This window comes from Ctenocephalides felis, unplaced genomic scaffold (assembly GCF_003426905.1).
Source record: "Ctenocephalides felis isolate EL2017-DRISC unplaced genomic scaffold, ASM342690v1 CF-g0.4_SCAFFOLD_01886, whole genome shotgun sequence".
Taxonomy (NCBI): domain Eukaryota; kingdom Metazoa; phylum Arthropoda; class Insecta; order Siphonaptera; family Pulicidae; genus Ctenocephalides; species Ctenocephalides felis.
Genome location: NW_020538040.1, coordinates 117,869,685 through 117,885,360, shown reverse-complemented (window position 1 = coordinate 117,885,360; position 15,676 = coordinate 117,869,685). Strand labels below are relative to the sequence as shown.

At 32.0% G+C, this 15,676-nt stretch overlaps 1 protein-coding gene across 1 annotated transcript; it reads left to right on the top strand.

Annotated features, from left to right (window-relative positions):
- Nucleotides 1-985: 985 nt before the first annotated feature.
- Nucleotides 986-1,528, top strand: LOC113375789. Its single transcript, XM_026615735.1, has one exon. The coding sequence runs from the start codon at nt 986-988 to the stop codon at nt 1,526-1,528; it is 543 nt and encodes a 180-aa protein (XP_026471520.1).
- The last annotated feature ends 14,148 nt before the right edge of the window (nt 1,529-15,676 follow it).

Genomic DNA, 15,676 nt, shown 5'->3' with positions numbered 1-15,676 from the left:
ATCCAACCATTCTATCGGTGCAGTATTACAGCAGTACATCAATGGCACTTGGCAACCTTTGGGCTTCTTTTCAAAAAAACTATCTAAGAAACAACAACTATGGCCAGCATATTATCGAGAACTTTTGGCTGGATACGAAGCAGTGCAACATTTTCGAAGCTTACTGGAAGGCAGACATTTCATTTGGTTTACTGACCACAAACCTTTAATTCACGCCTTTTCACAACGAAAATACAGCCGACGCCTTCTCAAGAGCAGAAGCCATAACATCGCCTTTGGATCACTCCGTTATTGCTAAATCGCAAAACGAAGATGAAGAACTTGTAACGCTCTTAAAATCAGATACTGCTCTCAACCTGAAACGCATCGCTATTCCAGGAACCAAAGAACCATTATATTGCGACATATCTCAAGATCGATTACGTCCTCATGTTCCTGCTGACCATAGACGACACATTTTATTACTCTGCACAATCTATCTCATCCAGGTATAAAAACCACAACTAAACTCATCACGAATAGATTTGTTATGCCTGGCATTCGCAAGGATTGTAAAACCGGGGCTCGAAGCTGCATCTCATGTCAACGCTCCAAAATTGGTCGGCATATAGTCACACCACTTGGAGAGTTCAAAGTGCCACCCACCAGATTTTTGCATGTTCACATTGACATTTTAGGACCACTTCCACAATCAAAAGGCTTCAAATACCTATTCATCGTTATAGACCGTTACACACGTTGGCTTGAAGTTTTTCCTCTATCAGATATTACCGCAGAAAGTGTAACCTGGGCTTTCTTGTATTTTTGGATTTCACGCTTTGGTGTTTCATCTCAAGTAACAAGCGACTAAAGGCGGCAATTCTGTTCAGCTGTTTTTCAAGACGTAACCAAACTACTAGGAATTTCCCACACTCCTACTGCAGCATATCACCCGCAATCGAATGGATTGATTGAAAATGCTCATAAGCCACTGAAAACAACCGTCATGTGCCATGCAGACCCGTCATGGATGGATACTCTACCAGTTATTTTATTAGGAATTCGAGCTTCTGTTAAAGAAGACATTAAAAGCAGCAGCGCCGAATTAGTATACGAAGAACCGCTTCGTCAACCTGGCGAATTTTTAATCAGCACACGCAAGGATATACCAACAAGCGAGTTCTTGAGAGACCTGCATCGATATTTCGAAACGATACATCCAACTCCTACATCTGCACGTGGATCGAAAAAGACTTTTGTACATAAAGAATTAAGTAATGCAAAATTTGTATTCCTTGGGGAAGACGCTCTGCGACCTGCGATTTTTTGTCCATACAGAGGTCCGTATGAAGTCATAGATCGAAACTCCAAAACATTGAAAACTAAAATTGGAGAAAGCAATGTAAGAGTATCCACGAATCGTGTCAAGCCCGCTTTCACCGCAGAAGACGACCAAAGTACAAGTCCAACTCCATCCAGCGCTACAGAACATACCTCCACTCAATATAGAACACGGTTTGGACGGGTAGTTCGTCCTCGCATCCAATGAAATTAACACAATTTTATTGACTCGCCAGGGGGGTATTGCAGCGACACTAGCCCTCCTACTATTGAGAAATAGTAGTAAAGAGCTACACTAGCTTCCACACTTTTAGGGACCCTAATGTGTGGAAGGGGTCAGGCTACCAGGTATATAACGAAAGCAGCTACCATTCTCGACTTCTTTTATCCTCTACGGGTCGAGCAGCCAACACATGGAAAAACTAGGGAATCCAACCGAAGAATACTCAAGCGGATTTTGTAAATTATTATATTTATTTTGTAATAAACTTTATTTTTCATTTATAATTGTAGTGTCTTGATTTTTATTTGTGGGACCACTCCACAGTCCCATTCAAAATTATGCCTCCGCAACTCCTGCATAATTAATTTAGATGTAACGGTAACCGGAGATATGAGCCCAATTGGATCATAGATCTGTGCTATAGTTGATAGCACAGACCGCTTGGTGTCAACAACCTGCTGGCTTCCGCAACCGAAACCTTAATTTTTGAGATCTTAAAACTATCTTGTAAAGGATTCCATGCGAGGCCAAGGGTTTTGAATGTATCTCCTTCTGAAAACAAGGCTACAGCTGAGCTTCTATTCTTTTCAGGAATTGCTTGCAACACCCTTCTACAATTGCTCGACCACTTGTGCAACGAGAAACCAGCTTCATCTAATAAGCTGTCAATCTCCCCTTGTATTCTAATAAGATCGTCCGAAGTGTTCGTTCCTGTGTTAATGTCATCGACATAACAATCCCTATCTAAAACTTGTGCAGCCCTTGAATATGTTGTCAAATTGCTTTGAGCAAGCATCTTCAAACACCGCACAGCCAAGTAAGGAGCGCATGCCGTGCCATATATCACAGTTGTGAGCCTAAAAAATTTCAAAATCTCCTGGGGATTATCTCTCCATATTATTAACTGATACCTTTGATTCTCGTTTCGAACCTTAATCTGACGGTACATTTTGACAATGTCCGCCACAAAAACAAACTGCTGGCACCGAAACCTAACTAAAATGGAAAAAAGGTCTTGCTGTAATTTTGGTCCAGTGTGTAAGATATTATTCAGCGAGATACCTGTAGATGACTTTGCTAAAGCATCAAACACAACTCGTATCTTACTGAAATTTCCATTTTTCACCACTGGATGGTGAAGCAGAAAATAATAATCATTCCTGACAGCTTCCTCCGGAGTTAACACAATTTGTTCAGCATGACCTAAATCAATATACTCTCTTACAAATTTGGAATATCCCTAGCAAACCGCCTCTCTAAATTCAAGGATCTATGTTTTGCAGTAACAAATGATGATCCAAGCTTTTTTTTAGCTATTTAGATAATATTTTCAACGGTTTATTTCGAATATAAAGTTTTTACATTAACTAGAAATTAATCAATCCTATTTTCAATTAATACCTTTTGTACAAACTTATAATTGAAATTAGCAAGTCAGATTTTCTGTTCGGCAAGTTAATACAATAATAATATTTTATATTGAATAATCTCTTTAAAGTTATATAATATATATTATTTGCAGGGGCTATTTGTTAAAAATAGTTGGTGCAATACTTTGTTTTGATTAAATTGTTAAAATCCTTTCAAGTATCTTTTATGATAATGTTTATTTATTAACTTCGACCCTTTCGACCAAGTCTTCCACAAACGGCAAGGCTACCTCAAATTGGCCATTTTCAAGGCGTGTAACATTGGCCATAAAATGATCTTCACATAGCTTATCTGAACCCGTCATAGCATTGTCTGAAGAAATTTCTTCTAACTGCCAAAACTTCGTCAAACTATTGTGAAGATCCTCATTAGAAATAAGACCAACGTGTACATTACCTTGAAGTTCTACATTAAAGACACAAGAAATCAACCATCCAAAAGAGCTTTTCCTTAAAATAGGGTGATGATTTCCTAGCCTAATACATCCTTGCTGCAAAACATCAAAATATAATTCTACTTCTATTAGCATATCCACGTTGCCAGGCATATTAAATGACGGATCTGCCAACGTGATATTGTCAGGAATCTTCCAGCCTTGATAATCTATAAATACAGATGGTAATGAATGCGTAATTCTATCCACAACCACACAATTAATGTTTCTAGAGAACGCACCTATCCTAGAATTGACAGTCAAATTTACTGCCTTATTGCACAAAAAGCTTTGTCCTTGCAAAACGCTCAGTCTATGTACCTCTGAATTAATGGAATATTTCAATTTCGCCAAAAGAGAATTAGTTATTAAATTTATCTGAGACCCACTGTCTAAAAGTGCTCTCACCGTATGTTGTGCTTCCTCCGCGTCAATGACAATAAGCAAAACAGTTGATAACAAGGTCTGTACGCCTGTGTTGCAACATAGCTTTGCATTTTCCACAGGTGTATCTAAATTTGCACTTAGCCATACTATGTCGAGATGCTAAACAAGAGATCATTTCGTCGTCTGCTCGGTTGGGGATAACGTGGCAATTCATACCCTCTTATGCACCCTATTTTGGAGGTTTATGGGAGCGATCTATAAAAGTGATGAGGCATCACATTCGTAGGGTTATCGGGTCGCACTGTCTCACGTTTGAAGAGTACATGACAGTATTGCTACAGATCGAAGCTGTACTTAATTCAAGACCACTTCTTACCCTCACAGATGATAGCTCCGATATATCTTATATTAGCTCCGGTCATTCGCGCGCTCGTTGTGAAATGTCAACAACGAGCGTTATTGCTGATAGGTTGGTAGCATATACGTGCCACCTTCAGCCTGTATATGCCGATGTGCAAATTGTATAAGAAATGTTTCGCTCTCTTCTTCATCAACCTTCGAAGCATAAACATCTCAATAAATATATATTAAAAATAATACATCCGGCTCAAAGGACCATTTATGGAGTTAAGAAATGCTGGATGTATTATTTTAAATATATATTTATTGAGATGTTTATGCTTCGAAGGTTGATGAAGAAGAGATCGAAACATTTCTTATACAATTTGCACATCGGCATATACAGGCTGAAGGTGGCACGTATATGCTACCAACCTATCAGCCATAACGCTCGTTGTTGACAGTTCACAACGAGCGCGCGAAACTTAAATTATAAATTTGAATGACAATTTTGTCCAAATGGCTATTTAGTTATTGATCAAAAAGGGCTTACAACTTGAATAAATCAAAAAACATTTCACTTGTATTGACGGAATTAAGAAATGATTAAATTTTTGATAAAGGTGATTCAATGGATTCTGAGATCCAAAAAGAAGTTAAGAAGCCATAGGGCGATAAAAATTTATTTTTAGACCTATGCACAGGGCCGGATTTAGAAATTTGGCGCCCTGGAGCACTGACAAAAATGCCGCCCCATCCCTGAATTTTTGCTTAAAATAGGTTTTATATATCATTTTTCTCAACTTAACATAACTATTTGATTGCAGAAAATTTATTACGCATTAGATACTATAAATAGTAGTGCTTGGCATTGTGCCTTAAGGCAAATTGCCGGAACTTCCCGTACCAAAAATTAAAATTGAAAAAAAAAAACTTTTTTAATTAAGAATTTTCTTTATATATATATATATATATATATATATATATATATATATATATATAGAACCAAAAACAAATATTCTATCACTATAGTTAACATAAGGTAGTCGAGTAATTAAAATTAGACCTTTTTATTGTCGAATCAAAGCACGTTTGCTGATAATATATATGCTAATTAGTTGTAAACACCTGAAACATTTTATAAGATATGTATAAAGAAATTATAAATTAACAACAATTAATATATAACTATTTATATTTTTATTACAAATTTTGAGGTTATGTTAAGAAACTATATTTCAAAACATGTTTTTTTTATTTATTTGTTGGTGATTATACTTATTGCTGATATTTAGAATACAAAAACCTCAAATACTCTATTTAAATACGTATAAACCAATATACATAAATACCTAAGTATATAAATAATTACATTCCCATTGCCAAGAAATAAATTTCTCCATCGTCTATTTGGATCGCTTGCTATTATTAAGAATTAATTTACTTGCCACTTCGTAATAATTTTCCGTGGTTATTAAAAAATTTCTATTATTCACGTAATAATTTTCCAAAAGTGGAGTAAAAAAATGCATATTAATATATTTGTATCAAAACAGAAACACCGAATGACAATTGACAATTGAAAGTAAATGTCATGGATAAAATTATTGATAGAATCATAGATTGAATAAACTAAATGGATATTTTATAAAAAAAATAATTTTGAATTAGAATGGAAAACGGAATAAAAAGTATCCTATGTGTTTCTCCCGGCTCTAAACTACCTACCTGCCAATTTTCATCTAAATCGGTTCAGCCGTTCGTGAGTTATAAGTGTTGCTACTTAAGCGATCCTCTTTTATATATATATAGGTATAGTAAAAATAAAAAATAAAAAAAGTAAATAGTACTTAAAATAAGTGAATCTTACTGTTAAATTGGAAGATATTAATAATCCATGGTATCAGGATATGGTTATGCACTACGCTATGTAATATAAACATTAAACTTGTAATTAGACAATATTTTCATAAAATACTAATTTATTTATTTATTTATTTAATTTACAAGCCGTCGGTATAATAATATTATAATAAGGCTTAAGTCAATACTTTTTAGGTTTAATATAATTTAATTAATTATTAGCTATTTTATTACTTATTTATTTATTATTTAATTTATTTACTATAAACTTATTTATATTTAGTTAATTTTAATTATTTTTAAATATAATTAGTTTGTTTGCTGCATGTATTTTTACAAATTTAATAAGTATTTTAATAAGCTTTACAATACTTTTACAATATAATTATTTTATTCAACAAATTTTAGGTTATTTTATGATAATTTAACAAATTTAAGTGTCTTTTATTAGTGTTATTATTATTATTAATAATAATATTATCATTATCATTTTTATTATTATTGTTAAGTGTTTTTACAATATAAGTTTTTTTTCTTTTACAAATTTTTAGGTATTTTGATGAAGGAAATATTTTGTTTCACAGTTCATAAAATATAAGTTTTTGATTAACTAATTATTAAGTATTTTAACAATAACAGTCATATGAAAATAATAATTAGAAAAAAAAGAAAAAAAAAACTAAATTTTGTTTCTCAATTTTTTTAGTGTTTTTTTTTAAATTATAAGTTTTTAATTAACTAATTATTAAGTATTTTAACAATATAACAATAACAGTCATATATAGAAAAAGGAAAAGAAAAAAACAAACAAAGAAATTATAATAGTAGTAATTTAGAAGTATTTTTGCAATAGAAATATTTAGTTTAACGAACGAATTATGTTGTGACGAGCATAGTAGGCATAGACATGGCTGATGTTATCAACAGTTAGTTTGGGCCCGTAGATTCGTTGGGATTTTTGTCATCGTCGATCCATCGATTTTGCTGCTGCCTGTCAAAGAGAAATTTCTTCGAGGGGGAAAAGTCGCGTTAATGAGATTGAGATTTTTGGGAAAGTAATTTGAAAAATCGAAATTTAAATACTCCAGAAAGCTATAAAAAGTTAAATCCTTTAATGCATTATTTAGTACTTTATGAAATTTCTTATTATCAAGGGTACAAACACGTAACGGCAGTTTATTCATAAATTGTATACCCATACCGCAGATAGTGTTAAAGGAACCGTGTAGTTTATAGATCCTACCTTTAATTATTTTATGTCTCGTATTGTGCTTGGTATTTTACATCGAAGACAAATTAAAAGAGTCTGGATTATTTTTTATGAAATTAAGTGTGACTAGAACAAATATAATCGGTACTGTTAAAATTTTTTGTTCGGTGAAGATATTACGGCATGATGTTTTGGAGGATAGTAAAAAAATTATTCAAATTGCTATCTTTTGAAGTTTAAAAACTTTAATTAGTTCATTAGAGAAACCCCAAAATTGGATACCGTAAGCAATGTGTGAAAAGAAATTTGCGTAATAAATAGAAAGTAAACTGGATTTTCCATTTTTTTATTTAAAGATTCGCAGGATAAAGCATGTACGCGTTAATTTGAAGTATAAATGGTTGGAAACGTGTTCAAACCAGTTAAGATTTTTATTGATATAAACTCCAAGAAATATAGATACTGAAGAGGAGTCAAATGAATAGTTATTAATCGTAAATGAAGAATTATTATTCGCTACGCGCGTTGCTGTACAGAAAGAGATAATTTGGGTTTTGTCGTTATTTAGAAGATTATTTATATTGAACCATTTCGAAACGGAATCCATGACACTGTTCAATTTCGTTACGAGGTCATCGTGTGTTCTAGCTTTGATGGTTAGACGAGTGTCATCAGCGAACAAAATAAAGTCACAAATATTTGAGCAATTAGGTAGGTTGTTAATGTAAAGAAGAAATTGGAGCGGTCCAAAAATTGATCCTTGTGGGACACCCATTTTGACGTTCAATTTCCTGGATATAACTTTTCAACCGGTGTTATTGTCCAAATATACGCTTTGAGTTCTGTTTGTTAAATAAGATGTTAATAATTTAAGCGAGTTAGAACGAAAACCATACATTTCTAACTTATCAATGAGAATATTGTGAGATATACTGTCAAACGCTTTGGAGAGATCGTAGAAGACGGCGACACAATAACTTCCATCTTCAAATGAGTTAATAACGTTTTGGATGAGGCTAAAAACCGAGTGCGATGTAGAGTGTTTTTTTTTCCGAAAACCATGTTGCTTGTGAAACAAAATATTGTATTTATTTAAGAAGCCAGAAAGATTTAAGCGATTTAAAAGTACTTATAAGTTCCTCAATTGTGACAAAAAATAAAACAGAGCTATGAATATTTCTAAAAATATACGAAACAGGGGAGCAGCAAGTGATGTTCGAGATGATAGAGGAAGGCAAATTTGCAGCTTCATTAACAAAGAAGTTATTCATTTCGTTGGAAATATCATTAATGTCAATAATTATTACATCACTACCCCAGTAGAAATACATCTGAGCTGGAGATGATTTTAATGCAAGCTAAATATTTGAAGTGTAGCTTATGTTAAATAATGTTGAGCCCACGTTCACAACGTGCGATTACTATGAGCTGAATATGAGACGATTCATATTAGATTCACATGAATTTTCCATATTGCTAAATGTGGAACGAATATGAGCGATATATGATATGTTTTACATATGATTTTTCGATATTGCTGAATGTGGGATATATATGAGAAACTGAATATGAGTTTTACATGGTTTATTCACATTGCTAAATATAAGCTGTGTATGAGAGTACTAATATTGTAGGATTTAGAATATAGAATTATTCACATACAAATCATTTAAAATTTTGCTAATAAAGAACGAATGTGGAATATGTTTTTTTCCTGTATTTCTCAATATGGATGGAAAATATGGTTTCTCATTTTGTAGAATCGGTATGGAATAAATAAATATAATTTTTTTGTAAAATCTGCTTTCCGAAATTATTAATCATATATTATAATATATCTATTTATATTTTTAACTTTGTGTTTTATATTGTTCCATGAAACTTTCATGCATAGACATATTACAATATCACATGCACAGATATATTATTATTATAATGTATTTATATCTTAATAAAGTTATGTTCAAATATAATATTATAAAATATGTTTTGCCATTGATAAAAATTAAGATAGTAACAATATAATACAAATATTATTACTACAATTATTAAATACAATATTAGCTGCAGTTATATTTAAATTATTATTATCTAAAATAGTTAAATATAGAAAAATAAATTTGCGCTTGACAAAATATTGTGGATTTATTCGACAAAATGTCCTTTTTATCAATGTGTGTGTGCAGGCAAGAGGCTGCAAGTGAACCTTTTGTGCACTGCTTGTGTGTCCCTTTCAAGTACATGCAAAAGTGCAGCTCTCTCTTTCTGCCCTGCTGCGTTCAGTTATAGCCAAATACAACAGTTATGTATGGTAAATAAATCGGCATCGATTTATTAACCAAAATTAATAAATTTATTAATTTTTAAACTAATACACTTCGTAAAATATTCGACAGAGATTGTGACCCTGATTTTTGACTCACTAGCCTAGCATAAAAACTTCGCTGTTTATTATATATATATATAATATATCAAGATATATATATATACATATATACGAGGTGTGTTCAAAAAGTACCCGGAATTACTAATAATTAAATTTCGCGGGTCTGGAGTGTCTGATTGTCAAATTTTTTTTTATTGTGTTGGTATACATGCCCCTAAAGTATGATGAAATTTTCAGCTATATTCACTGTTTACTTTGTCTGTGGTAGTCGCTAAGGTTCGACGTGTTTTTCTGAGCTCGGCGATTTTTACAATGGAAGAATTGAAAAGTCAAAGAATTTGTATTAAATTTTGCGTAAAAAATGAAATAAAGTGTTGCAAAGTGCAAAAATTCACCAGATATGGCTCCGTGTGACTTTTTCCTATTCCCAAAGTTGAAGAGACCCATGAAAGGACGGCGGTTTTCCTCGATTGAAGAAAATCGCTGAGAGTGCTCAAGGACATATCAAAAAGTGAATATCAAGGGTGCTTCGAAAATTGGAAAAAACGCTGGCATAAGTGTATTATATCTGGGGGGGACTACTTTGAAGGGGACCACATTAATGTAGACGAATAAATAAATATTTTTTTGAAAAAACGAAAATTCCGGGTACTTTTTGAACAGACCTCGTATATATATATATATATATATGTATGTATATATATATATATATATATATATATATATATTATTAATAATTTATAGATTACGTTTTTAAAAGAGGTTATCATTAAAAACGCTGGAAAAATATTATAAAAGATGTACTGCCTGATATTTATTTACTGATATCTATTTCCGCATAAATAAATAAATAAATAAATAAATAAATATATATATTAGGGTGGTCCTTAAAATGGTCATTTTCAAATTTCCTTGCTCCCAGGGGCTCAAATGGTTCCAAATTGATAAAAAACAATTCTCTGAAAGTTTTAGCTCTTAATATTAACGTTTAAAGATAGAGCGCAATTCAATCAAAGTTTTGTATGGAAATAGCATGGAAAATTTTTCAAAAATTGTAAAAATGTTTTTCAGATGTAATTTAGCGAACAAATGAATGAATAAAACTCATTCATTTGTCGCTAAGTTATACCTAACACATTTTTTTAAATTTTCAAAATTTTTCCATGCTCTTTCCATACAAACTTTGATTGAATTGCGCTCTATCTAAACGTTAATATTAAGAACTGAAACTTTCAGAAAATTGTTTTTTATCAATTTGGAACCATTTGAACCCCTGGGAGCAAGGAAATTCGAAAATGACCATTTTAAGGACCACCCTAATATATATATATATATATATATATATATATATATATATATATATATATATATATATATATATAATACCCTAATTAACTCATATTGTTATTGTATTGAATATAAATACTTGAACCGCACATTAATCATCAGTGTCATACTGTGTTATACCGTTATACCAACTATCGAAATTCGACACACGCACACATAGAAACGCGTCTTCCTTCCTTCCTTGTCACAAGAAATTTCTCGAAGCGTTGTTCCAGAAGTTTGTTAAATCTTTAAGTAATAAACAATAATAATAGTGTGTAACCTGTGATAAAATTAATAAAAATTAATGTGTGGATAAAATATTATTTTGTGAAATTAAAAACGAAACTTGGTGTGTGAAATTGTAGTGAATAACAGAATTATTGGTGTATAATATGAAATAATAATTTGTTATAACCTCACTGACTTGGAAAATCAAGTGAACAGACAAGTGAACTCTTAATATCTCAAATGATTAGTACTTATACATAAACAAACATTAATTATGGCACGAAAAGTTATATCATAAATATTAAATATATTTTTAATATTTTATATCCTATAATCATGGAAAATATAATGTAGAGTAGACTATAATAAAATTAATTATGGCACAAAATGTTATATTATAGATACTAAAATAGATATTTTAAATATTATATATCCTATAATCATGAAAAATGATTTGAAAATTGTAATAAAATTGATCAAATTCAATACATTGTCTATTTAAAAATTGTATATTTTTATTCAGAATACATAATTTTTTTTTATTAATGGTGTTTGTTCAATATTAATTGAATAATATTTAATATTTCAGAATATAGGGTCAATAATTTTGAATATGGTTTATATAAATTTTTCAATATGGTATAAATATTATTTCCACATATTCTCCTTTCATTCGGAATATGAGCGTAATATGGAAAAATGTTAAGCAAATCGTATAAGCTAAATATTATATTCCCGCATTCGTCCCTCATTACGAATCTGAGCGGAATATGACCGAATGTTAACAAAATCATATGGGCTCAATATTTGAAAATCATATTTAGCTTACATAAAAATCATATTCAGATCAGATTCATTGCTACTAGGGTAATCGTCAAAGATTTAATTTTTACCGTAGATTTACGTTTTTGATTGAGTTCAGAATTAATGAGAGACCACATAGTTTTTTGTTTGCACGACGAGTGTCGTATTAAATATTCGTTGAATTTAATTTAAGCGAGATCAATTAATTATTTAAACGTTTGCCTATATTTCAAAAAGTAAATTTTAAACGATAAAGTAGCATTAAAATAGTTCTGAAATAACAGCTATCAATGTATACAAGAGAGGTCAAAAAGTAACTATAATATCGATTTACATCCCGGCTAACGGAATGCAACATACGGACTTACAAAGACTACTGGACTCGCACAGATTTGTTCTTATGACAGGAGACTTTAACGCACAACACACATTTTTAAACTTCAACAACGCGAACAAAAACAGACTTTAAGAATACCTGACCGAACACAACACCACAGACGCACAACTACACTATTCTGACATGCCGACCAGATACGTCACCGTACAGACAAACCATCACAGCACGATCGATTTGGCATGGGACAATAACTTACGAATAGACCCTTCCACAGTTTCCGAAATAAAAATGATAGTTAAAAAATTACCGAATAGTAAAGCACCAGAACCCGACGTACTGCAAAATATAATACCTAAACAACTACCGACAAACGCCTTCATTTTACTTACTTGCATAACAAATAAAGTTATGACGAAAGGCTGCTTTCCTGCTTCGTGAAAAGCTTTCACCATATTTTTAATAGTGAAGTCAAAGTAACAGTCAGACATACCACAGAACTACAGACCGATCAGCCTCCTCAACACGATAAGTAAGGTAGCCAAAAAGTTACTACTCCAAATACTGAACAAACACATAAGACACAACAAAATCATACCTGACACAAAATACGGTTTCAAATAACAACACTCTACACTACATCCACTGACACAACTCATAGAAAACACAGTTCTTTATTATAACAGACGAAATGACACCGGATCGGTGTTACTCGACTTTGAGAAGGCGTGTGACACCATCTGGATGGACGGACTCATTTATGAACACATCCAACTTAACTTTCCACCGTACATTACAAGAACATTACACTCATAACTCTCAGACCGCAACTTCACCGTACAAGTAGACAACAAACTTTCGACGGTTAAACAAGTGACGGCGGGATTACAGCAGGGCTTGATCCTGGGATCGTCACTGTTTAACGTTTACATCCACGACATACCCACTGACGCCGACACAACGTTACTGACATTTGCTGATGACAATGACATATACAAATCATCACAATCACCTGCGCTACTGACTACAAAAATATTGACACACATAGACAAGCTAACCGAATATACTTATGAATGACAGATCAGAATCAATCCGCAAAATACGCAGACAATTTTATTTACAAAGGGCCGAAATGCCATGACTAGACTGGCTGACTTGGAAAAACTGAATGTAATGGGCCATAAAGTTGAGTGGTCCAAGGATGTCAAATATCTTGGTGTGACCTTGGACTATAAACCCAGTTTCACGAAACATATTATGATGTTAGGATGGTAATTCTACTGAGACTTCTCTTGAACCACAACAGCCCGCTAAGCGTGAAGAACAAGCGGACACTCTACTTTACACTGATCAGACCTATATAGACATATGCTGCTCCAACATAGAACGCGTCGACTGAGTCTAACTTACGGAAACTTCAGACAGTACAAAATAAGATACTACGACTATCACTCAACAAAATAAGGGACCCACTGACTAGACATTACTACTCTACAAAATACATACATGAACAGACAGACATACCGACAATACTCGACCATATAAAGAAGCTCACTAAAAATTTCTACCAGAAATGTGGGAATCATAGTTTGGTCTGGCAAACACGCCATGCCTGATGATACTTGGCTCGTTACCCATTTTCCTTCAGAGCGAATGAATCTTTTGTTTTGTTTTTTTTTTTGTTTAATCATTTATCATTATAAATATTATGTGATTTTTTTGAGGAAAATTTTTCTTTCCTCCTTTTTTGTCACACTATTGTATCTCACCTTTTATATTTAAAATAATTATTATTGTATTGATAGAATAGATATGAAGGATGATATACCTGTGGGTAGAAATCCGAACAAAATCGGAAGTGTTATGTACACTTTCATAATTATTGAAATATTTGTTATGATGACTTTCATTATTACTTGCAAGTACTATCACTCTTTTTATTTTTTTTTCACCGCAATTCAATTGTTTTAGTTTTTAATTTTATTTTTAGTTTTCACTGAATGAAAGCTAAGATTATAGCCGAAACGTACGGATTTAAAATATATTTTTGAAAGAAAATCATGTTTTTTGATGTTATGCCTGATTACTAGAATTTGTTAATATGTATATATATATATATATATATATATATATATATATGTTTTTTGTGTATTTTTTAACTTTTAACCGAATCGCTAATTTTATGTTTTCTCGACGTTTCAAGCCATTCTGAATCGAATGAGACCAAATTTGGCAAAAGTATGTGTGTGTGAACAGATTTTTTTGCCGTTAATCGACGTTTTCTCGAAAACGGATGGGCCGATTTAAAAAATTTAAAAGCCACTCGATGTATCTCGATGAGGACTATTGTTTATCAGTATTGTGCGACGATCGGTCAAGCCGTTTCTTTATAAATCGCAGAAAAGTGAAAAATTTTTCGTCTACGTTTCAGACCGCAATTCTGAATCGATTTTGAAAATTCAAGAACCATTCGAAAGATATTGATTGGGAATCGTGTTAATTAGTTTTTTGCAGAGATCGGCCGGGCCGTTTTCTTGTAATAAAGTTGAAAAAAATCGACGATTATTATGATTATTTTTTTGACGGTAGATACCATAGTCTTCTAGATCATACTAAAATATTACGGCCCTACGGCAACCGGTTTAGCTTTAAAAATTCGTCAAGTTTGCAAAAATTAGTATTGTCTTTTTGGCATTTGTCAAAATTATAAATTTCACCGACGTTTGCTCAAAAACGCCTGAACCGATTTCAGATATTTAAAAAGCATTTGATGTATCTCGATGAGGATTATCGTTTCTCAGTTTTGTGCAACGATCGGCCGAGCCGCTTCTTTGTAATTTGGAAAAAAGTGTTAAACCTTCCGTCCACATTTAAGCTCATACTACCAAACCGATTTTAAAAAATCAAAAATTGTTCCAAAGATATTAGTTGGGAATGATACTGATTAGTTTTAGGTAAAAATCAACTGAGCCGTTTTCTTGTAATTAACTGTTGAAAAAAAAAATTAAGCCGATTTACATAGAACTTTTTTTGGCGATATATATCATGGTCTTATAGAACTTACTGAAATATTACGGCCTTACGACAAGTAGTTTAATTTTAAAAATTCATCAAATTTTGAGAAAATGAGTGGTTTTTTGACATTTGTTAAGAATAAAATTAGATGATTTAGTTGGTATAACGATAGAGTACTTGGTTTTGAACATAGTAAACCATTAAAGTCCTACGGAAACTGGTTCAATTGTAAAAATTATTGATTATTGAACATTTGCTTTTAGAAAATACTCCGAGTTATCGTGTTCGTTTGTTCGTTTGCCATGATGTATAATAAATCCACTCGGAATACTTATAATCAATCATAATTTAATTTATTTTTTATTGATTAAGTC

Bases quoted from the DNA above. Each gene is read 5' to 3' on its own strand.
- LOC113375789 (XM_026615735.1), top strand. From the start codon at position 986: ATGTGCCATGCAGACCCGTCATGGATGGATACTCTACCAGTTATTTTA.